Source organism: Cervus canadensis, chromosome 31, assembly GCF_019320065.1.
Source record: "Cervus canadensis isolate Bull #8, Minnesota chromosome 31, ASM1932006v1, whole genome shotgun sequence".
In the NCBI taxonomy this organism is placed as follows: Eukaryota; Metazoa; Chordata; class Mammalia; order Artiodactyla; family Cervidae; genus Cervus; species Cervus canadensis.
The window spans coordinates 12,608,826-12,633,433 of NC_057416.1; the positions used below are offsets into that span (position 1 = coordinate 12,608,826).

At 46.2% G+C, this 24,608-nt stretch overlaps 1 protein-coding gene across 7 annotated transcripts in view; it reads left to right on the forward strand.

The window, feature by feature from the left end:
- TENM3 (teneurin transmembrane protein 3) overlaps positions 1–22,231 on the forward strand; it is a 621,736-nt gene extending 599,505 nt beyond the window's left edge. For all 7 annotated transcript variants that reach the window (XM_043454043.1, XM_043454046.1, XM_043454048.1 and 4 more), the window contains 5 exons: positions 218–453; positions 10,013–10,309; positions 13,015–14,626; positions 18,171–18,301; positions 20,621–22,231. In XM_043454043.1, the coding sequence (XP_043309978.1) occupies positions 218–453; positions 10,013–10,309; positions 13,015–14,626; positions 18,171–18,301; positions 20,621–21,376 (3,032 nt within the window). In that variant the 3' untranslated portion in view covers positions 21,377–22,231. The remainder of the gene's footprint in view (positions 1–217; positions 454–10,012; positions 10,310–13,014; positions 14,627–18,170; positions 18,302–20,620) is intronic.
- The last annotated feature ends 2,377 nt before the right edge of the window (positions 22,232–24,608 follow it).

Consider the following 24,608-nt stretch of genomic DNA (forward strand, 5'->3'; position numbering starts at 1 on the left):
CACGCATTAGGTCCTGGAGGTTGGGGAACCCCTGCATTACAGCATGAGATGCCAGAAATCAAAGTGTTATTTTCTACAAGAATATCATTAAGTACTTTTTATTCCTTATAAATGGAGTCCAGTCAGTGTTTTAGACATGTATATCACTTCTAACCCCACAACAAACCAAGTGTTCAATCCACACCTGTAGTTCACATTTTCTGCCTCTTTTTTCTAGATCAGTTAAGAAACAGCTACCAGATCGGCTATGACGGCTCCCTTCGCATCATCTATGCCAGCGGTCTGGACTCGCACTACCAGACCGAGCCCCACGTTCTGGCCGGCACCGCTAACCCAACAGTTGCCAAAAGAAACATGACTCTGCCTGGCGAAAACGGTCAGAATTTGGTGGAATGGAGATTCCGGAAAGAGCAGGCTCAAGGCAAAGTCAATGTCTTCGGTCGAAAGCTCAGGGTAAGTCAGCGTCAGGGGTGGTGATGGCCGGCCGGTCGTCCGCATCATTCAATGGCCTGTCCACGAGGGCGGGCCTGGGACTCAACCTCCTCATGCTCAGGGGAACACCTTACCTTACAGCGCGACTTACGGCCGGCCCTCGAGCCATCACATTGCTCATAGTAAGAGCCGACTATTTGAGAAAAGGGTTCTCTCAATATAGCTTTGATTAAAAATCCATTCTTTCCTCGGAAATGAGGATTTTGCATGTAAAATGTGTGAGTCACTCAGTCGTGTCCAACTCTTTGTGACCGGATGAACTGAAGCCCACCAGGCTCCTCTGTCCATGAGATTCTCTAGCAAGAATACTGGAGTGGGTCATCATTTCCTTCTCCAGTGTGTCTCCCAACTCAGGGATTAAACCCAGGGCTCTGGCATTGCAGGCAGATTCTTTACCGTCTGAGCCACCAGGGAAGATTTTGCATGTAGGACAATCCCAAATAGCCTGGATAACAACTGATCTTGTTTTACTAATAGTACCTTAATAATCTTATGCTTTTCCTTCACCCACTCAGGAGAGGTGACTTCATAATGGCATAGGGATGAGTAAGCATTGGCTGAAACATTGCAAGTATTAAACATCCTAAATATGTATATTGAAAGACATGGGCTGGTCTTTGGAAGATGGAGTCTGCCTTTGCATTCTCAATATTTTTAAAGTACAGTGTGGGCCTGGGACTTCTCTAGTGGTAGAGTGGTTGGGAATTTGCCTTCCAATGCAGGGGATGTGGGTTCTATCCCTGGTCAGAAGACTAAAATCCCACATGCCTCGCAGGGAAAAAACCAAAACATAAAAACAGAAGCAACATTTTAACAAAACTTCAACAGGCTTTAAAAATGGTCCACATCCGAAAAAAAAAAAGCATAATGTGGGCACATAGGAGATAACCAATGTCAGAACCTATCTCCTCACTATTGATAAAAAACCCAGACTTACCTTTTTTTTTTTTTTAATTTATGTATGTTTGACTGTGCTGGATCATTGCTGCTGCGCAGGCTTTTCTCTGTCAAAGCGCACGGACTTCCACGGTGGTGGCTTTTCTTGTTGCGGAGCACAGGCTCTGTGGCGTCCAGGCTTCAGTAGTGACGGCATATGGGCTCAGTAGTTGTCGTGCACAGGCTTAGTTGCTCCTTGACATGTGGGATCTTCCCGGATTAGGAATCGAACCCATGTCCCCTGCATTGGCAAGCACATTCATAACCATACAGCCACCAGGGAAGTCCCAGGATTACCTTATTTCTATGAGACACACGATGACATTGCTGATTGCTAGTGTAAATTGATCTTTGCAGAATGTTCTCTGTGTTGCCTTGTTAGGTGTTTTTATTCCTCCTTTTCATGCTGTGGGCCAGATACAACTAGAAAGCAAGCTGTGATTTATGACAGCTGTTTAGTAAAGACAACATAGATTAAGGACTAAAACACAGGCTACAAGGAACCCCCTTCAGGCCACTATAAACTAAACCTGCTTCATTCTTTCTACTAGTGAACAGATTTTCATTTATCAGATAAATGCAGATAACCATTCCTAAAATTATTTCCCTTGCCTTTGAAAAAAAAAAAGTCACTCAAAATCAAGGAGAGAGAAGAAAACATGGAGTGTACCATTCATGTTCTATTCATGACACCAAAAAACGGTTAAGTTATTAGTATAACTGGCTAACATTATTCACCAGGCCAATCCTTCACAGTTAAGAAATAGCTAATACATATTGGCTATTTCCAAGAAATAGAAATGAAGTAGAAAAAAGAATCAGTGATCAGATACAGGCCATTCAACTCACAGGTTATATTCCAGTTCTACTTCCATTGCAAGGCAGGAGTTTGGGACTCTAAATACATAATCTTCTGGAACCAAAGCTGTGTTCCTGTCTTACCATCCCCCAGATGCCCCAGCCCCAGGGCCCTAGACCCGGAGCTCTGATGCACAGAAGCTGGGGAGGCTCGAGGGGGGTTATCCTGAGAGAGAGGGAAGAAGACAAAACAGAACATCAGAAAGAAGAACAAGATTAGTGGGAAGGCAACATGATTGAAGGCAAAAGGAGAAGGGGGAGGCAGAGGATGAGATGGTTAGATGGCATCCCTGACTCACTGGCCATGAATCTGAGCAAACCCCGGGAGACGGTGGAGGACAGAGCCGCCCGGTGTGCTGCCGTCCATGGGGTCGCAGAGTTGGACGGAACTTGGTGACTGAACAGCCACAACAACGTGATGGGCAAGAAAGCCAGCCCCAGGCTCGTTTCAGGGTCACTTGCAGAGGGCCTGGGTCAGCGGCCGAAGCCAGCTTCAGCTCCATCATTTTCTTCCACTGAAGCAAGGCCTCGAGCTGCCTGCGTGTCTGTCTGCTGCCACCACTGACCACTGCCCCAGCCCTGCTTCCCTGGGCCGCTGCACACTGGCAGCTAGGTCCCAAGCTTTGTCTTATTCGGCCATCCCTACGGCCGGCGCGGTGTGCCTGTACACACACACACACACACACACACACGACTTACTTCATCGAAAGACATAGAGGTCCTGCTCACATCTGTGCTCAAAACGTATGAGTTCTAGATCGGGCTCCACTCCTTACTCTAATGATAAACTACACAGGAAAATTCTGACATCTAACAGACCTAACGTCATTTTCCTTATCTATATGACTATCTGTATTATGATCGCAATAATATAATATCAGAATATTCTAACATTATGATGTAGACATGGTCCAACTCTTTGTGTCCAACTCTTTCTGACCCCACAGACTGTAGCCCACCAGGCTCTTCTGTCAATGGGATTTCCCAGGCAAGAATACTGGAGTGGGTTGCCACTTCCTCCTCCAGGGATCTTCCTGACCCTGGAGATGGAACCAGTGTCTCTTGCATGTCCTACATTGGCTGGTGGATTTTTTACCACTGCTCCACCTGGGAAGCCCATAGACATGATACAGATTATCTATATTATGGATAAATATAATTGACTGCCTTACCCTGCCACAGTCTCACCCAATTGCTACAGAATCAAGTGAGATGATGTGAAAGTCCTTTGAAAACAAAAGGCATGATTACATATTCTGTAACCCTGACCCAGAGAATCTGAACCACAGGCACAAATAGTGGGCATAGAGACAGACCCACACGACAGACACACAGAAAAGAGCTGGTTAACGTGCTGGTGAGGGAAACAGCTGCAAAAGAGGGAAAACCAGGGAAATGCTCTGCCCTGAAAGTGACCACAGAACACGTGGCCCACTCTTTTTTGAGACAAGCTAGCCTAGTGCATCCTTTTCTTTCCCTTGTAGCACTGCTTTCCTAGACAGAAAAAGAAATTAAGAAGAGCAGAGGAAAAATCTGATTATAAGTCTCTGGTTCTCAGCCCGATTCTAAGTGAACCCTCCTTTGGGGAGGAAGAGACCAGTGCACACAGGCATGGGTGTTAGTTTCTTTCTAAACAGCTGAGTGACGGTGCCTCGGCAGGCCGTTTCAGAAAACCCAGTATTTAAGAACGGCCTGTTCAGTCACACTGAAAGGAGACCTCCAGCTGATCCGTGGGATGGCTCACGTGGAGACGGAGCCAGGATCACAAGGGAGGGTTTCTTATTTTCAAGATAAGCCTGGATGTGCCAGCCGTGCCTGGTCATTCCACCCCTCTGTGCATCCTAAGAGAGGAATTCCAGGGAGAAAGTGATGCTGTGAAAATCTGGTTGGAGGACCGGACCTGGAGTCTGCAGATTAGGGCACAGAGCGGAGGAAGGAGGGGATGACGAAGGGCCAGCAGGGCCTCTGAATCAGGAAGCAGAGTCGAAATCAGTCCAAAAATGCAACCCTGTGGACTGTAGCCCGCCATGCTCCTCTGTCTATGGGATTCTCCAGACACAACGTTACTGGAGTGGGTTGCCACACCCTCCTTCAGGGGATCTTACCAACCCAGGGATTAAACCCGCATCTCTTACGTCTCCTGCATTGGCAGGCGGGTTCTTTACCACTTGGGCCGCTCGGGAGGGCGTCTCCTCTCTTACCTTTCCTTATCTTCTAGCAGAAAGTGCTTTTTTTTCATTTTTGAAGTTATGGGCCTGACCCATGGGTGAGCACTCAAATATTTATTCAATAAATGAAGGAATGAGAAAGAGCCAGGCTTAAAATATGGATTATGTTATTGCCTTTAGGGCTTCCTGAGAGAGAAGCTGTAGGAATAGCACATCCTTGCCAATGTCTGACTGCAAGAAGCAAATCTATCTCTAGATTGAACGGATTACATGGATATAATAGGTAGAAGACTGGATGCAGTGGCTCTTTAAAAAAGAAAAGGCCAAAGAGTAGAAAAGGAAAAATTATAAAAGAAATGAGCGACATGAAAAGCATTTTCTGTGAAACTCTATTAAGAGGAAAAGGGTTTGGATATATAGGAATAACTAGCAGAGGAAATCATGGAAAAACAGAACAAAGATTTGACAGTTTTTCTTAGCTTACTTGTTTGTACCTGCATATTTGTTTTTAAAAAAAGACATGCATAATAGTTGCTTGTCTTTAATAGTCCTGATTTTTGTCAGTGGTTGAATTTGGAATCAGCCTTTGATCAATTCTCCAAAATTATAATGGCATCTGAATAATAAAAAGTCACCTTCTAAGGGGTTTCCCTGGTGGTCCAGTGGTTAAGACGTCACCTTTCAATGCAGGGGCTGTTGGTTTGATCCCTGGTCGGGGAGGTAAGATCCTACATGCCTGTGGCCATAAAACCAAAACACAAAGCAGAAACAATATTGTAAAAAATTCAGTAGACCTTAAAAATGGTCCATGTCAAAAAATAAAAAGGTAATCTAAACTTACCCAGAATTCTTATCCTTAAAGGAAAACATTTAGTGAACTGTTTGAAAAAGAAATTCTCGACACTTGAAAGCCAAAGCGGTATTTCGAGGCATACCTAGACATGATAGTTCCGAAGACTGTTATTTAACTCTTACTATGCCCGTCACGTGTGTGTGACATCCTTGTGTCTCACTGTATAATCTGAACAGTGGGGCCTGGAGGGGGCCATGCAGAGCAGTTAGCACTTATGACCTGTGGAGGGGACGCAAAGCCATCTGCAGACAGTTGACGTTCTAACAAGGACACCAGGGAGGCGAGATACCGTCACCCACATGGCAGATAACATGCATATGGTCTGATCGAGCTCTGTGGTGTCAGGCAGACAGACACTGTTTAACTTGTTTGAGTCTCAGTTTTTCAAGCCTTCCAGAGGGAACATAACTCCCTCCCTCCCAATATCAAAGGGACATTGTGATTAACTGCCACCACGCTGGACCTGATCTTTGAAGATGGAGATTTTTCTATGCTTAACTCAAAGAAATGCTATACATCACAAAGGAGTTCATGGTGGCCTCTTACCTAGTCACATTTGGATTCACTTTCATGTAGCTGAAGGTATTTTAACAACTACACAGGAGGTTTTTCATCTTAGGTGAAGTATATACGATGTAACAATGTTTTTTAATGTTGTTTATTAAAAGGCCTCTGGGGCATGGAACAATGCTAGCCCTTTATGACTGTCAAAACAAGTTTGCAGAATTGCCATGATTCATACAGGTATAGTTAAGTGGGATTGTGTCCCTGATGAAAATACCCCTTGACTTGCACACTGTGTCTGCAACTGCCAGAGGAGAACATTAGGGCCTTGGGGGAGGGGGCGGAGATCTCTGTTTGTCTAATAGTTAGTGATGCTGAGCATCTTTTCTTGAGGCTCTTGACTATCTGTGTGTCTTCTTTGGAGAGATGTCTATTTAGGTCTTCCACCCATTTTTTTTTTTTTTTTTGATTGGGTTGTTTGCTTTTTTTGACATTGAGCACCATAAGCTGTTTGTATATTTTGGAGATTAATCCTTTGTCTGTTGTTAGTATCTTCTGAAAGGTTACATATTGAATAACAGTGGTTGGTTGTCTGGAAATAGTAAGAACAGTAAAAACTTTGGCTTGTGTTGGAATGTGGAGAAAAACAGCCACATTCTAATTCTTTCCTCATTTCTTCAGTTGGAGGACCCAAGAAAGGCATTTGTCGGGATAGGAGGAAAATGTTAAATGCTTTCCAGATGTTTGGTCTCGTGGTGTTTCGAGGTGTTTCCATTTGTGATGTGCTCGGTGCGGTGGCTCACAGGACGGCAGTGGTAGACCTTCTGGACGCTTCAGTGTGGCGCAGTCATAGTCCCAAACCAGGGAGGCGGATCGGAAGCCCAGTAGCGGGGTGCAGGCCTGCAAAGAAGGGGTCCCAGACCTGTCTTTCGGCCCTTCTACCGTTGCTAGTCCAATGGTCCTACCAGATCTGCAGGGCAGATATTCTGTTACGCTCTCTACAGAGGAAACACTGTGGAGAAGGGGAGGAATCAGGAAGGCGATAAAGGTCCGAGATACAAATGAAGATGAATGCACGTCAAACACAAAACGGTGGGCAGGGCCGTAGGCCACGCCGTCCACAGGCACTTCCTACACAGGCGGTCTCGCTTGGCCGTTTGCAGCCTGGAATAACCCTGAGGAAGGGCAAAGGAGGGCAAACCTAAACATTCTGGGGCTTATGTTTCCCTCTTTAATCACCATGTGAGAAACACAAGAGCCCTCGGAAGCAGTTTAAATTGTGGAAAGCCGCTTCTTCAGGCATCACCTGTGTGCTCAGTCGTGTCCGACCCTTCGTGATCACATGGACTGGAGTGGGTTGCGTGCCCTCCTCCAGGAGATCTTCCCACCCAGGGATCTAACCCCAGTCTCCCACATTGCAGGCAGATTCTTTACCATCTGAGCCACAAGGGAAGCTCAGGCATCATAAGTGTGCAAATAAAAGCTGAAGAACTGAATTCTGCCAGTCCAGTATTGAGCTAATTTGACATCAAATCAAATCTGTAAATTTGTAGACTTCAAAATATATCTTTGTAGCATTAGCCAGTAGCTTCCTTCCAGGGTACACAAAGCAAACGGTGCCTTCATCAGGCTTTTTCCAAGACAAACTTGTAACGTCTCACAGAATTCACAGAAGGCTGAGCTACTAATCTGTAGACACTTCCACTTGGGAAAACAGAAGCCCAGAAAGCCTTCGGCTGGCGGGTCAGAACCATATAAAATGACGATAGCTCTGAGAAACTGTTCCAAAGAGATTAGTGGGAAGGGTCAGTATATATGTGACTTTGGAGAAGGGAGAATACAATATGTGCAGTTAAGCACATATTTTTCCAGAAGGTTTCTTTCAGTCACAAGGAGCAGACATCACCATGAAGGAATTTAGTGCTTTTCTAGATGTGAGGAAATGCAAGAATTGGGTTCATAAAATCAGCTCCTGAGAGTATCTTTCTGAAGACCTGTCCTGCCAGTTTTTCCAGAGTGTCTCCTTTCTGCTCTCCACCCTGAACTCCTTTCAGGAGATGTTGAAGGTCAGAAGCTGCAGTAGCACGTGATTTAATCCTTGTAAGAGGTAGACTGCAAGTGCCCAGGGTTTCCCTGGGGTCTCAGACCATAAAGGATATGACTGCAACATGGGAGACCAAGGTTCAGTCCCTGGGCTGGGACGATCCCCTGGAGAAGGGGATGGCAAGCTGCTCCAGTATTCTTGCCTGGAGAATCCCATGGACAGAGGAGCCTGGCGGGCTACAGTCCACGGGGTCACAATGAGTCGGACACAACCGAGCAATTAACCACATACACATGGCGAGTGCTAATTTGTAGCTGACACTCCATTCCGACCTCTTTATTTACAGAGAGACGAAACAGACTCTGGGCGCCACGAGCCCAGAGTCGTGCAGCTCCCAGACCCTGAGGGTGTGGAGATGGCGCTTTCAGGTGCTTGGGTTCCTCCTCCAACGCACACACATGCCCACACCAATGCGTACCGGTTGCTCTGTGGCCCAGGGTGGTTTTCTTTTTCCTACATCATGCGTGCATGCTAAGTGGCTTCAGACGTATCCAACTCTCTGCGATCCTAGGGACCGTAGCCCACCAGACTCCTCTGTCCAAGGGATTCTGCAGAATACTGGAGTCGCCACACCCTCCTTTAGGGGCTCTTCCCAACCTAGGGATCTCCAATGACGGGACTGAAAAATCAAGATCTCCTCACTCCATCCGGGCTCCGCTTTCTCATGTGCTGTGACTCATCTCTCTGGATATTTTTCCCCCAAAATCACTTTGCCTTTTAGGCATAAACTTCTTTTCAGCTGGTATCTTTACCTTTCTGTGGACTTCACAATACTCCCCTTGAAGAGCTCATTGGAAGAGTTCAAATGAAAGCTTAGGGAGTATTTTTTCATGGGTCTTGTTTAATGGCCATGATAGAAGACACAAATGTCTATCCCAGATTTCACATAAATATACATGTATTTTACTTACATGTATTGGTGTGGTGTGTATATGTGGTGGTGCTCATTCGCTTGGTCGTGTCCGACTTTTTGACCCCATGGACTGTAGCCCACCAGGCTCCACTGTCCATGGGATTTGCCAGGCAAGAATATTTGTGGGTTGTCATATCCTTCTACAGGGGGTGTGTGTGTGTGTAAGTGATCAGCTGGAGTAGTCTACTTTGAAGGTTCTAGCTAGGACATGGTCAATAAAGGTTAGGATTTTCCCGTGTAACTTGTAACAGTCCCAACAGTTGAGGAGCATTTTGTTATGGACAAGCCACCACTGTCACAAAGGTGCAGCAGAAAATCAAAGAGTGGACTGGCCCTGGCCTTCTGCAGACACAGTAGACCATCTATAAAGCAGAATTTAACCAAGGCCGCGTGTCCACCATAGCAACGAACACCGGCTGGTGTGCACCTTGGATCGCAGACGTAACAGCCAGACGTAGTCGTGGATTCTGAGGATGGCACAGAGCCCCATGGAGTCCCTAGGACAACGTGGGGCTCGATTTGTAAATTAAGCACGGTGGTCAGACTGTGTAGATGTGGGAGTGAAGGATCTGAAGTCCTTGCCAGTTAACCAGATGTCATCAAAGAAAAAGGCATTCCAAAAAATTGTGACATTTCAGCACTCAGCCCAAAGCAAAGATCGTGTTTGTAACCTCCTGCTATTTAAACTGATTAATAATTTACAGTAATGTGGGCTCCAGCTTCTACTTAACTGTTCTTCAAAGGGCTGGAATCACATTTACCACCGTTTTATTTAATGTAGCCATGATTAATCTAGTGAGCAGTTATTTCCCAGTGTCTTCTGGGAGGGCGGGGCTTTGAGTAATTTGCAGCGATGTCAGGCTTACCACCTTCCTATCTTCTGAGCAAACTTGAAAGCAAATACATCTCGGCATTTTTCTTATCAGTTGCTTAAGTTTACAAAATTTAATTGAAAGGGTTTTGAACAAACGCCAGGCTGTCTCTCTGCTTAATGAAACCTTTTAAAAGAGCAGTTAATCTACTGCCTTGCACTTGTACCCAAGAAGTTGCTAAATTAATTTACTGACAAAGAGAATCAATCATCATAAATGGTGTTTAAACAATAGTGGGGACCCTGAAGAGTAATAAGGGGCTGGTATTGGAACAGCGTGATTTATTTTATCATCTTGTTTGTGTTGAACCAGGTTAATGGCAGAAACCTCCTTTCAGTTGACTTTGATCGAACAACAAAGACAGAGAAGATCTATGATGACCACCGTAAATTTCTCCTGAGGATCGCCTATGACACGTCAGGGCATCCGACTCTCTGGCTGCCGAGTAGCAAGCTGATGGCCGTCAATGTCACCTATTCGTCCACGGGTCAAATTGCCAGCATCCAGCGAGGAACCACCAGCGAGAAAGTCGATTATGACGGACAGGGGAGGATTGTGTCCCGGGTTTTTGCTGATGGTAAAACCTGGAGTTACACATACTTGGAAAAGGTACGCTGCACCCAAAGCAATGATTGGTCTTTCCCAGCGTGCAAATTGCCCAAACGCACTGTGGGGATGGGCGGGGCAGGGGGTGGGGCCACCGGTGCTTGACCGACTTCCATTTATCATCCTGAGCATCCGTATGTAAGGCACCGCCATGGAGCACTGAGGCATCTGCGTCTCAGCCACGGTGTTTCTTAGTGAAGTTAGCTCTGTGAGACCCTTTTCCCTGACTTATGCTGTCAACAACCACCACCACCGCCCACCTGCCAAGCTCATCTGTCGACAAAATTCATGCATTAGACCTTGAGCTTGGAAGTCATTTGTAAATCATCTCAGTGCAAGCTTGTTCGTTTCAGAAAGCGCCTTAGACGTTCGGACAAAGCTGTCAGGTGTGTGTCGTTCCTGGCAGAGCTTCAACATAACCGTAAAAAGCCCATAGATCCTATTTACGCGTCAGTAACCAAAAGAAGCCGTTTTTTAAGCAAGCCACATTTCCGGGCCTCCAGGCCCTCTCCCCTTTCGTCTGCACTGATAGGGAACCCATGCCTGAGATAGTAACACGCTGCCAGAAAAGATGCAGTTACTCATGTGCAGGGCGCCAGGTTTCAGGTAGTGACCGGGCTTAAAAGGGAATGACAGCGAAAGGAGGAAAGGGGAGGACCACCTCCTTGTAATTCCTTTCTGAAAGACAGAGAATCCTGCATTTCGTGAGACGTTTCATTCCCCTTTGAGATGAACGTTCGCCCTGGTGTTGAGTTCTGTGCCTCTCATCACTCCCAGCGCATCCTCTCCGCCAGCAGCCACAGGGCCGCTGAGACACAAGTGCAGCTCGTGAGCTCAGCCTGCCCTTCCTCGACTGCACGGAGTGACTTCTGTCCTCCACACACGCACGTCCGCACCGCTGCCCCCTCACACACCCCATCTTGCTCTCCCCCAGAGGTGCTCTGGACCAGCCTCGTGCATGTAAGTCAGCTCATCTAATTCCAGACAGACTGATGATACACGGACTCCTCTTCCTAAAGACCTGGTCGGGGAACTAAGATCCCTTGGCCAAAAATAAATTAATAAAATTAATTCTCAGACCCCCAATATTGAGAGTAGTGACCGTAATGTGACTGAAAAATCTGTAAAGGGAGCCAAGGGGCATACCATTGATAAGAGCCGCTGTCAAAATGACCCCAGCCGTAAGAGATCACCTTCACATATCAACAGGGATCAGAAAAGCCAACGAGCATGTTCTCAGCATCTCTCCCAAATCCCTAAAACCCACCCAAACTATTTCCATTTCCTCGCCAGCACAGGCACCCTAAGCCAAAGTGTATTCATGGCAAAGCAAGTAATATGTTACTACCTATGTGATTCTAAGTGACTGCAAACAGGGTCCTGTAAATTCAGCAATGGTCCAAGCCTTCCTTGGAAGAATGCAGACCATTAGCAACAAGTCTCAAGACCTTGGTCACACAGCCTGCACACAAAAATCCCCCCCAAATGTGTCCATGGAGGAGATCCTGCAGAACCCTGAGTCAGGCAAGCTGCATTTGCAAAGTGGTGGATGATAAAGAGGAAAAGGAGTAAGCCTAGACAAGGGGTTATGTGCTTTTATGTCAAAGGCAAAGAGTACGTCCCGGTGTAGGGGGGGGGGGCGCGGGGGGGGGGTGGTAGAGGGGGAGGGTTAGGTTATCAGCTCCTAATCTGACTGTCCACCCAGCTTGGCCATCACTCCATTTGGTCTAACCGGGTTTAGAGGGAGCCTCCCAGAGGAAAGAACTGCCCGCGCTCAACCACTGCAGAGCTCCCAAACCAGCCTCCAGGTTGACTTTCTCTCCCTTGGCCTAATAAACTGTCTTTTGTCTTTCTGAAATCACTTGAAGAATGAGCCGAGCTTACTTTGATTCATATATTTAGTCACCTCATAATTTAGCACCCAAGCAGTGTATAGCCCAGAAACCATCCTTACTGCACCTAAGGGACAAGTCAGATTTGGCTCTTAGGAAACTTCAGAATGCAGATTTCATTGTCATTTCAGATGTCATGTAAAGAATTTGTAAACAAAACACCATCTCTGGACCCATAGTCCTAATAAGGGCATTGACAGCTCTTATTCACCAAGATTAACCTAGCCATGTTGCTGTTGATGCTTTATGCACACACAATCCCTTTAGGGGCTAATTTTATGTCTCTTCTTTATAAAATAAATATTTTGAATGCTTTGCTCCTCCTCCCAGTGCACTGGAAATTCAAGCACGATTTGAGTGGCTCTTCCATGAAATGTTTAGGGAAAAGCCACCTTACTAAATAATTGCTAATTATGGACAGGACTGCACTTCCCATATGCTGTTTTCCCCGTGAAATATTGTCTTTGAAGCAGCTTTGCTCATGCCTGTATTATGACTTATCCAGATCCATTGACAATCTGCTGCTTGGCTGTGAACGCCTGATACAAAAAAAAAAAAAAAAAAAAAAACCGTCCGATTCTGACAAGTAGCCCATTATGAGAGTTGAGGCACTCAGTGCGAAACCGCTGGCAATTAAGCATCCAGGCAAATTAGGCAGGAAATCGTTAAGGACAGGGAAGGTCAAGGAGAACTCAATTAAAACGAAAATCATTTTCTCAGGCGGACTATTTTTGTGTCTTTGTGGTCACTACATCTACTTTTACTTCCCCCACCCCATTCGCAAATATCAGCTAATGGCACGCTCCCTCTTTGCAGTCCATGGTGCTTCTGCTGCACAGCCAGCGGCAGTATATCTTTGAATACGATATGTGGGACCAGCTCTCTGCCATCACCATGCCCAGCGTGGCTCGCCACACCATGCAGACCATCCGCTCCATCGGCTACTACCGAAACATATACAACCCCCCGGAGAGCAACGCCTCGGTCATCACCGACTACAATGAGGAGGGGCTGCTTCTGCAGACGGCTTTCCTGGGGACCAGCAGGAGGGTCTTATTCAAGTATCGAAGGCAGACCAGGCTCTCGGAGATCTTATACGACAGCACGCGAGTCAGTTTCACCTACGATGAGACAGCGGGAGTCCTCAAGACGGTAAACCTCCAGAGCGATGGTTTCATCTGCACCATTAGATACAGGCAGATCGGCCCCCTGATTGACAGGCAGATCTTCCGCTTCAGCGAAGACGGGATGGTGAACGCGAGATTCGACTACAGCTATGACAACAGTTTTCGGGTGACCAGCATGCAGGGTGTCATCAATGAGACCCCCCTGCCCATCGACCTCTATCAGTTCGACGACATTTCGGGCAAAGTGGAGCAGTTTGGAAAATTTGGCGTCATCTATTACGATATTAACCAGATCATTTCCACAGCTGTCATGACTTACACGAAGCACTTTGATGCCCATGGCCGCATCAAGGAGATTCAGTATGAGATATTCAGGTCGCTCATGTACTGGATTACAATTCAGTATGACAACATGGGTCGGGTAACCAAGAGAGAGATTAAAATAGGGCCCTTCGCCAACACCACCAAGTACGCTTACGAGTATGACGTCGATGGACAGCTCCAGACGGTCTACCTGAATGAGAAAATCATGTGGCGTTACAACTACGACCTGAATGGCAACCTCCATTTATTGAACCCGAGTAGCAGCGCGCGGCTGACCCCGCTCCGCTACGACCTGCGAGACAGGATCACCCGGCTGGGTGACGTTCAGTACCGGCTGGATGAGGATGGCTTCCTGCGCCAGAGAGGCACCGAGATCTTCGAGTACAGCTCCAAGGGGCTTCTGACCCGAGTCTACAGTAAAGGCAGCGGCTGGACGGTGATCTATCGTTACGATGGCCTGGGGAGGCGCGTGTCCAGCAAGACCAGTCTGGGACAGCACCTGCAGTTTTTCTACGCGGATCTCACTTACCCCACCAGAATTACTCACGTCTACAACCACTCGAGTTCAGAGATCACCTCCCTCTATTACGATCTCCAAGGACATCTCTTTGCCATGGAAATCAGCAGCGGGGATGAATTCTACATCGCATCGGACAACACAGGGACGCCTCTGGCTGTTTTCAGTAGCAACGGGCTTATGCTCAAACAGATTCAGTACACCGCCTATGGTGAGATCTATTTTGACTCCAATATTGACTTCCAGCTGGTAATTGGATTTCACGGTGGCTTATATGACCCACTCACAAAATTAATACATTTTGGAGAAAGGGATTATGACATTTTGGCAGGACGGTGGACAACGCCTGACATAGAAATCTGGAAAAGAATTGGGAAGGACCCAGCTCCCTTTAACCTGTATATGTTTAGGAATAACAACCCAGCAAGCAAAATCCATGATGTGAAAGACTACATCACAGGTAAGCAGAATTGTTTTTCCTTGCCAAGTACTGAGTTAATCATTGAATCCATAAAATAACTGCTGGGGGTTTAACTTGATGCCTTCCTCCTGCAAAATCAAATGTCTTTAAAAAAAAAATCAAATGTCTAATCTTTTCAATGAAACCAAGGAGAAACCAACAGAGGGACACTGGGACATAGTTTGTTACTTCCTATTCTGCCAGCCAGTGCCCAAGACCACAGTTTTTCTGAAATGACATGGAATCTAGGCATGCCATTTGAAAGGAAGGGACATGGGGGGCTGAACTTGAAGCCCCCAAACTGGAGCCCCAATCTGAATGCCTCTCCAAGAACAGGTCATGTGACTTTATAGACAAGTCACATGCCTTTATGAGTCTGTTTCCTTAACAATAAAATGGGGATGGCAATGCCTACTTTGTGGTATAAAATACAATAACATGCAATTCTGCTTTAAGTAGTAGTGAAAAAAAGTGAAAGGCACTCAATGGTGTCCAACTCTTTGTGACCCCATGGACTGTAGCCCACCAGGTTCCTCTGTCCGTGGAATCCTCCAGGCAAGAATATTGGAGTGGGTAGCCATTCCCTTCCCCAGGAAATCTTCCTGACCCAGGGACTGAACCCAGGTCTCCTGCATTGCAGGCAAATTCTTTACCGTCTGAGCCACCAGGGAAACCCAAGCACAACTGTGGTTCTCTGTAATAATCTTCATTACTCTTTATGGAGGTAACACTGCTTTATAACATTGTATGTTTCATGTGTACGCCATCCTGTTTCTACTTCTGTGTACACTGCAGTGTACCATTCAAAACTTACTCAACATCTGTCCCCAGAGAGTGGATGCCCTTAATCCACCTTGTCCCTCCCCGAGTCTCCTTCCCCCAGGGTAGCCATACTCCGTTCTCTCTGGCATGCTTGGTTTGATCGTTTGTTTCATGGGAGTTAGGGGAGTACCCTGGGGGTCCAGTGGTTAAGACTCTACCCTTTCACTGCTGGTGGCCTGGGACTCTATCCCTGGTTGGGAAACTAAGATCCCACACACCATGTGGTGCAGCCAAAAAAAAAAAAGAAAATTGTTCTAGGAGTAAAATCATACAGGATTGGTCTTTCTCCCTCTGACTTACTTCACTTTACATAATACCCTCAAGATCTACCCATGTTGTTACAAATGGCAAGGTTTCATTTTTCACGACTAACATTCCACCGTGTGTGCATGTACATATATACATACACCGTATCTTCCTTACGCATTCATCTATGGATAAGCACTTAGGTCGTTTCCTTATCTTGACTATTGTTAAGAATGCTGCAGTGAACATAGGGGGCATGTATCTTTTCAACTTAGTGTTTTTGCATTTGAGGGATAACTAGCCAGAAGGGAGACTGCTGGCTTACATGGTAATTCTGTTCTTAGCTTTCTGAGGAGCCTCCATCCTGCTTTCCTTGGTGGCCGCACAAGTTTACGCTCCCCAGTCCACGGGGCTTCCCTTCAGCGAGCAGGGATCTCCACTCGTCCTCGGTCCCGGGGACGCTGAGCCCTTCTGGTTCCACTTTGCTCCTGTGTCACACTGCCATAATTAACCCCCTTGATTATGCTTCCTAGAGGAAGGTTACTCCCTGTTTTCTTTTTCTGTGTTTGGTTTGGTTTGGGGTTTTCTGTTTTGTTTTGCCTTGTGTTAGATGCTCCATCTGGCTGCCTCTCCCCTTGTTCAATATTTGAAGCATGCCAGGATGTTCTGTCTTCTCAGTTCTCAAAGGTACAGCTCTCAAAATACTGCCCCCTGTTCATTTCACATCTGCTTCCCTCTTCCCCAGACTGTCTCAAGCTTCGCCTAGCTCTCTGCCACACGAACCTGCTCCCAATCTCTGCTCTCAGCATCCCTGACTCAGCAACACCCAAATGGGTGTTCTCCTTTAGGCTTCCCCAGTACACGTCTGCATTCACGTCCCAGTTTCTGGGCAGTAATCTTCAACATGTTAAGAGCCTCTGATTTTTCACTGCTTCACAGACATCGTTCATAGTAGGAGTAGCTCTGCCCCCATTCAAAAATTTTCTCTAAAACATAAACCACGCCCTCCCCAATCTCATGCATGTGCATGCGTGCGCACACACACGTATATCACTTTCTCTCCTATGCAATGAACTTGGGGTTCTTCTCTCTCCACCACCACCACCAGCCCTCCATTTAAAAGAGGGATGGGACTTCCCTAGTGTTTCAGCAGTTTAGAATTTGCCTCGCAGTGCAGGCGACTGGTTCGATCCCTGGTCGGGGAACCAGGATCCCACATGCTGTGGCACAGCTAAGCCCTCTTGCCATAACTAGGCAGCTCAGGCCACAGTGAAGGAGCTTGAGTGCCACAACTAAGACCCGACGTGGCCAAAGAAATAAATTTTTTTTAATTAAAAAAAAAAAAGAGGGAGCAGACCACTGAGTTTATAGCCTATATGATGCCTGCAGAAAGGGACCTGACAGCCTGACAGAGAGGTGTGAGCTGGTGCCCTGGAGAAGGAATCAGGGAGCAAGTGGCCTCCATCATTCCAACAAGCAGTTCCCCACGGCTTATTTAAGAGGTGTTGACGGTGCTGCCCGAGAGGCTGGCAACCCACCGCTCTTGAATTCATGCTCTCCCAGCAACATGGACGCCAGGGAATGCCACAGCAGCATTTTTTGAAAAACATCAAAAGAGAGATGGAACAGCATAAAATATATTAGGTGAAATGCAATTTCAAATTTTCCAGCAATGTGCTTAATATATAAAATAATCTACACCCAACTGTACTCATAAAGCTGCAAGCCTGCTGAGTAGTTCTGTAACAGTATAACCTCCAGAATAGAATAAAAGCTTTATTCTCAGCGTAATAGCTTTTGGAGTCACATGGCAATATTTTAAAATACCATCTTAAAGGTTTCCAGCTTCTCTCCCTCCAAAGTTTGTCTCCACCTGTGCGCAGTGAGCCTTTGAAGTCAGAACTGATGGGAATCAGAACTTCCGTGCCCCCGGCCAGCTCAGCCAGCTTTTGGCATTCATCTTTGATTATGAGTTGACTGTTGATTTTCATACACTCGATGCGGGGGTTTTTATTAATAGAAAATGGGTGGTGGAAACTTGCATATCCTTGGTTAGCCACTCTGGAAAGCTAATAACACACGACTTCTAGTTAAGACCAGCCTTCACTAACTACAGATGTCATTTGTGTTCAACAACCATGTCTCTTTCACGCTGTTAGGCCTTGTTATTCGACTTTTTTTTTTTTAAAACACTATTACCAGCACGGGTTGCAACTTCCCACGTGGGACCAGGTACCCATCGGTCTAAGTGAGTCTCCATTATCCACACTGTCTGTAGCCCTTGCCTCACTGCCTTCTGCTACTGAAGTTATTTTTACCGTGTCTGAAAAGAGTCAGTTTTTCATTGTAGGGCAGAGGCAAACCTGAGCTTTTTCAGGTTATCATGTGTGAAGGTGGGGTTTTCAGGTAAGGCTTTCGGTGTCGGAAATCACAAAGTAAACTCGGAAGTCTCTGATTCTGGACCTTCTTTTCCCAGATGTTAACAGTTGGCTGGTGACCTTTGGATTCCATCTGCACAATGCTATTCCTGGATTCCCTGTCCCCAAATTTGATTTAACAGAGCCTTCTTACGAACTCGTGAAGAGTCAGCAGTGGGATGATGTCCCGGTAAGAGACAAAAAGCGAACTATGAAAGGTGACAAGGGGCTTGCTTGTGCCGTATGGTCCCCTGTTTAATCAGACTCCCTGGGTACCAAAGACCTTTTATTTTTTTTTTTGATTCAGGAAAGAAAGCACCACTTCTCTCTTGCATTTCTGTTCAGCAGACCAGGGGCCTGTGAAACAGGCTTCAGTCTGCTTTTAGTGATGCTAATAAAAACAGAAAGACATTATCAAACAGTAATAAAATATGAAAGCTCATTGTTGAGTGCAGGGTTTCTACAGAGAACCCCAGGAATGCACATTTATAAGACTTGAGACCTTAAGGCAAAGATACAATAAACAGGAGGGCAGGGAATTCATGTTACAAATTAGCAGCTCACAAACAATGCCACAAAGTTCCACTTCTTTAAAATGTTAGCCATGTTTTCAAGGGAAAAAGATTAAAAAAATAAAATGGCCTCTGGTAAAGCTCCACCTACCACTAGGTGTTTATGGAATTTTCCTGAAACAAACAGACCAGGAGGCCTGGAACCATTCTGAGAAATAAAAGGAGAAAGAATGGAAAATTGCAAAATCAAAACTGCCATTTCACAAAATGACACTTTTTAATTCCCACCATTCAAAGATCAGAAAGGAACCCAACAACAAAATATCGGAATTTCTAGCTTAAAGCAAGAATAATTAAAGATCAAGAAATTGGGTTACCCCATAATGATAAGAAGGGAGCACAGAGTTTCTTAGAAAGATTAATTTCCCCCCTTGAGCAATTTCCTCCCTTGAATCTCAATAAACACAAAAAGAAAAGGCAATCCTGGCTAAAACACACATACACATAGAGTTACACACAACGCCAGTACCTCTGCTTTCTGGTCCATGTTTCACACTTAACATAAAAGCTATTCCTTTTTCAGATGTCACCTTTACATTTAAAAGGCAAAACCCATTCAGTTTCTGGGATCTGGGAGCCATTTTAACATTTCTAATTGCAAATATACCTGCGCTGATCAACTGCCATGAAGACATCCCTAAGTTTGTCTTCATGCCTTTGAGCACATAATAATTAATTATGCCTTTGAGCACATAATAATTGCAGATGACTTTCCAACATGTCTGAAAACACTTAAGTCATACTGTACAAAATGGACTTGCCAACTTTTTTCCTAGGCAGCCTTTTCCATACAGCTCAGGTTCTCTGTCATGAGAAGTGCACCGTAAGGACAGCTTAGGGAATCGCCAGCAAAGACATCAAGGATGCCTGGAGAACAGAAAAACAAATGTGTCTTTCACCGCTGCAAACGAAACACATGCTTCCAATTGGGGAAAATTCTGGCCAGACGAACATCTGGTAGTCTGAGAGATGCCTGAGTTAAGATGCCCCCAATTTAAAACCCTTGTGAATGCAGAAGGCCCACTGTCCCTCAGTCTGTGAAAAATAAATGTTTTCCTAAAGCGATAAACACTCGTTGACAGCTGTCCCCACTGTGCGCTCATCCTGGCCCATTTCAGTCCGTCAGTTATATGGTCAAATTCAGCTGAAAGCTCTGTTCACCAGGAGACGGTACAGAGTTTACCTAAATTAAAGCACATGCCTGTAAGTAAATTAAAGGCGTGTGCTTTAAAGTGGGACTTTAGCTTAAAGTGGGACTGGGTGATGCAACTGGAGCACCCCCAGGCTTTCCAACCTTCCTCTGCGTTTTGGCACTTTCCCACCAGCCTCCCATGGAGAAAGCCGCTGGGATGGACCATCTGGTAAGCTGGTTCCCCAAATGGGGTGAGCCTGGGAAAAGGGCATCTAGAAATGGAAAGAGAAAAGGCCAAAACCTGAATATTTCACCCACGTTCAGGCATGTGTGCGGGCTAAGTCGCTTCAGTCTTGTAGGCGGCTTTGCGACCCTTCGGACTGTAGCCCGCCAGGTTCCTCTGTCCATGGGATTCTCCAGGCAAGAACACTGGAGTGGGTTCCCATGCCCTCCTTCAGGGAATCTTCCTGACACACGGATCTAACCCACGTCTCCTGTAAATCCTGCGTTGCAAGCGAATTCCCTACCACCGAGCCACCAGGGAAGCCCATTTTACCTTTTGAAACACATTGGGATCAACTTGAGGGGAGTGGCGTCTTGAGTGCATTCCTCCCCCCAGGGTTTTTTAAGACTTTTCATTTCTAAAGAACCTACTGAAGTTTTAATCAGCAACTCCCCCCCCCCCCAACTCCCCCGTGTTTCATTTCTGCCCAGAACCGGAACACCAACCGCAAGCCTGGCTCCTTGGGGCCAGAATAGCCCGACTGTTCTCTAACCCATCCTCCGGGTCTGTTTTTCTCTGCAGCCCATTTTTGGAGTCCAGCAGCAAGTGGCAAGGCAGGCCAAGGCCTTCCTGTCCCTGGGGAAGATGGCTGAGGTGCAGGTGAGCAGGCGCAAAGGCAGCGGTGCGCCGTCGTGGCTGTGGTTCGCCACGGTCAAGTCGCTGATCGGCAAGGGCGTCATGCTGGCCGTGAGCCAGGGCCGCGTGCAGACCAACGTGCTGAACATCGCCAACGAGGACTGCATCAAGGTGGCGGCCGTGCTCAACAATGCCTTCTACCTGGAGAACCTGCACTTCACCATCGAGGGCAAGGACACGCACTACTTCATCAAGACCAGCACGCCGGAGAGCGACCTGGGCACCCTGCGGCTGACCAGCGGCCGCAAGGCGCTGGAGAACGGCATCAACGTGACCGTGTCGCAGTCCACCACCGTGGTCAACGGCAGGACTCGCAGGTTCGCCGACGTGGAGATGCAGTTCGGCGCGCTGGCCCTGCACGTGCGCTACGGCATGACCCTGGACGAGGAGAAGGCGCGCATTCTGGAGCAGGCGCGGCAGCGCGCGCTCGCCCGGGCCTGGGCGCGCGAGCAGCAGCGCGTGCGTGACGGCGAGGAGGGCGCGCGCCTCTGGACGGAAGGCGAGAAGCGGCAGCTGCTGAGCGCCGGCAAGGTGCAGGGCTACGACGGGTACTACGTACTCTCGGTGGAACAGTACCCCGAGCTGGCCGACAGCGCCAACAACATCCAGTTCCTCCGCCAGAGCGAGATCGGGAAGAGGTAACCCCCGGGCCGGCGGCAGGGAGGCGCGCGCCGCCGCCGCCACCACCCCTGCGGGGACCCGAGCCGGTGGGGCGCCACTTGCCCCTCCAGCCCCAGCACCCCCCCTACTCCCCCACCTCTGCTCAGATCTGTCTGTAGCACAATCCGAGGGGGACTCTCCGGCACCGAAGAGCCTTCCGGGAGAACTAGACTGCTATTTTAAAAAATCCACACACACAAAAATCAAATGAAAACAAAAGACTTCCTTCTGAATGACCTTAAAAGGTGATCGGCTTTAAAGAATATGTTTACATATGCATATCGCTGCACTCAGTTGGACTGGAAGTATTCCAAGGAAAAACAGATCATTAAAGAAAAGAGGCCCAAACCTTTTGCTTCTGGGCCGTCTTGTTCTGTGAGGCACTGTAACGAAGGTAGAAATGCATACAGTGTTTCCAGGTATTACCGTTGTCGACCTTTGCTTACAAGTAGTCTCTCTGCATAGGATGTGATATATATCTGTTAATTTTAAAATGTGGGGCAAAGTTACTGTTTCTAGACAACCCGACTGCTTTCCCAGTGCTGGTTTGTAAAAGGACATTGGCACACGTGACTTCTGCTGCCAGGGCGGGGATTTCTAAGGAATTTTACAATGCTCCTGTGGTTTGCCTTGGGGGGAAGAAAACTGGCAAATAGAATCCTTGTCACTGATAAGCAAAGGAAACCCTGATTTTTTTGTAAATTATGTGAGACAAGTTGTTTATGGATTTTTATATGAATTACAATTTACTGTACATCAGATATTAGTCTCAGAGGAGTTAATTTATGTAAAGTGTTTAAAAAGTTTATACTTAAAAAATAAAATGATAAAAACATGTGAACTGTGTGATTTTTTTAAAAGGATTGCACCTTTTGTTATCTGTTATAGCTGTACAGTATAAATTATTATATTGTAGAGATATAACGACTTATGCCTATAATGTCCAGAAGTGTTAATATTTTTGTATTAGGTTGAAAAACAAACAAACAAAAAAAAAACGTGCAACTTTCTATCACTAGATGGATAGGACTGTGCGATTCTCCGTGGGTGGCTAATCAGAGACCTTCTCCTTTCTCTTCCTTCTCTTTTTCATCAGGCCAGTGTCCTCAACCATTATCAGCTAAGAGGCACGGTAGAAAACTAAGGCTGGCGGAATGTAACGGAAGCCACGAAACCCAAACCCAAAAATACATAAAATAGGGCAGGAGGCATTGTCCCTCCCTCCGCCCCTAAAATGTCTGTGGGGGAGTTGATACCATTAACCCCAGGGTTTTCCTGTTACCTTCCTTGAAGCTTCTTTTCATGATGGAGGCGCAAGACCCCCATCAGATGCTTTGTGAGCAGGAAAGGAACTGATGTAGTTAGTCATCACCCTAAACATGTCTTAAGATCTCGGCAAGCTAGCAGAAACCGTGCAACAGTGAGACACCCAGACAGGGAAGGTCGGGGTCACTCAGCTAGTCTCGAGTTTGGACCCTCAGGTCACACAGAGGGACATAAAGGGGAGATCAAAAGCTCCTGTAAGCCCAGACGGCCCAGCCAGCTCGGAGCTGGTTTGAATGGCAGCCTCCGCTGTGTCTCGGGGAAGCTGGGGGTGGCGGATCCGCTGGAAGTGAACTGAGAGCCGTGCCCTCCTGCCGCCCGCGTGCCGGCGCGCCAAGCATCTGCACTTCCTTGCGCCTCAGCCGCTCTGGCACGTCTCTCTCGTGAGCACTAAATTCAGCCACAAAAATATTTTTAGAAAACCTTTCTCAGTTCATTGAGCTATAGTACACACTGTTTTCCTCTATGTATAATGGTGATAAAACATAGCAAGTGAACATGTCGTAAATATAAAGGTTCAAGTGATGTATTGAAAATTAATTTTCTAACTGCTTTGTATGTATCACATACTCTAAACTGCACAGTAGGCGTGTTTATTAAACAGATGGGCTGGGAAAGTTTCAAAATAGCTACTGAATTTACAGTATCAGTGCTATTACTGTCTTTGTGTATTTGGTAGCGCATACCGAAGTAATTAATCTTCTAATGAATGCTGATATTTTATTAGAATGAAAGCACAGATTAGCAGTAATATTTTTTATCCTGGAAATCCTCTGGCGAGTATTATGAAGCCCCAGTTTAGACAACTCTGAGATTTCAAACCACATAAACATGGCTCTGATTTACATTTTATTTTCTAACTGTTAACTTAGGTGTTTGCAGTTCTGTTCCATTGCATTTCTGCAGGGTTGTATTTAGCATGCTGTAAGTACTTTTGGTTGAAATAGGCTCTGAGTCTAAATTCTCAGAAATATTTCAGCTGTATTGACCATGAAAAAAGCTTGTACCACATGACGGAAGTGAAATCATAACCTTACCCTCCTCTTGACATGGACTGGTCCTTCACACTGGCACCGATAAATAACAGATTTGGAGTCTTCTCCTGGTGCTTATTTTAGGTGAGGTCAAATCAACCCAATTAGTGTCTTGTTAGTGGGTATAATGAGCCTATTTCTTTCTAAAAAGACTTGTGATCTGGACATGCTTTTACAAGAAATAGTGACCTTGGGGAATATGTAAACAAAAGACCTTTTTCTAAGAGTTGGGAGGGTGGGAAGGGGGCTGTATAATGAAAAGAATTAGCTTACAAAAAAGAAATTGATATTCAAAGTATTTTAGGCAAAGCCAGTCAAAATGCTTTCATGATATTTTGAGATGTAAATTTTGTCTGATTTGTATTGTTCTTTTCATTTGCCTTCTTAACTTTATATGTGACCTGAATTTTCCATAACTTGATGACTATAGATTGCATCTAGGCATTCCAATAAAAGCCAACCCAATGTGTGTGTGTTTTATATATATTTTTTAAAAATACCTTGGGCCAGCCAGGATTCCTTTTGTGTTTTGGGGGTGGAAGATGCAAATAGATGCAGTTGTTGGGGTATTGATTCGTCTGCAACCCAGTTGATCATACCTTTTATTTTCTTTTCTAACTGTGGTGTCCGCCAGCCAGACAGCCTGTTCATCGGTGTGCAATTCACAGGAAACTCTTTCCATGGCCTACTTTAGAAAAAACGTTAAATGTACCCTTACAAAGCCAAACCTTATCACTGTGAAGAAGAAGGAAAAAGATGCTGCCCATTACTCCTTGAGAGCAGGCCCCGTTCCTGTGATCCTGGCAATAGTGCTTAATTAAAACACTTGATTAGAATAATCAGTTTGGGCCTGATAG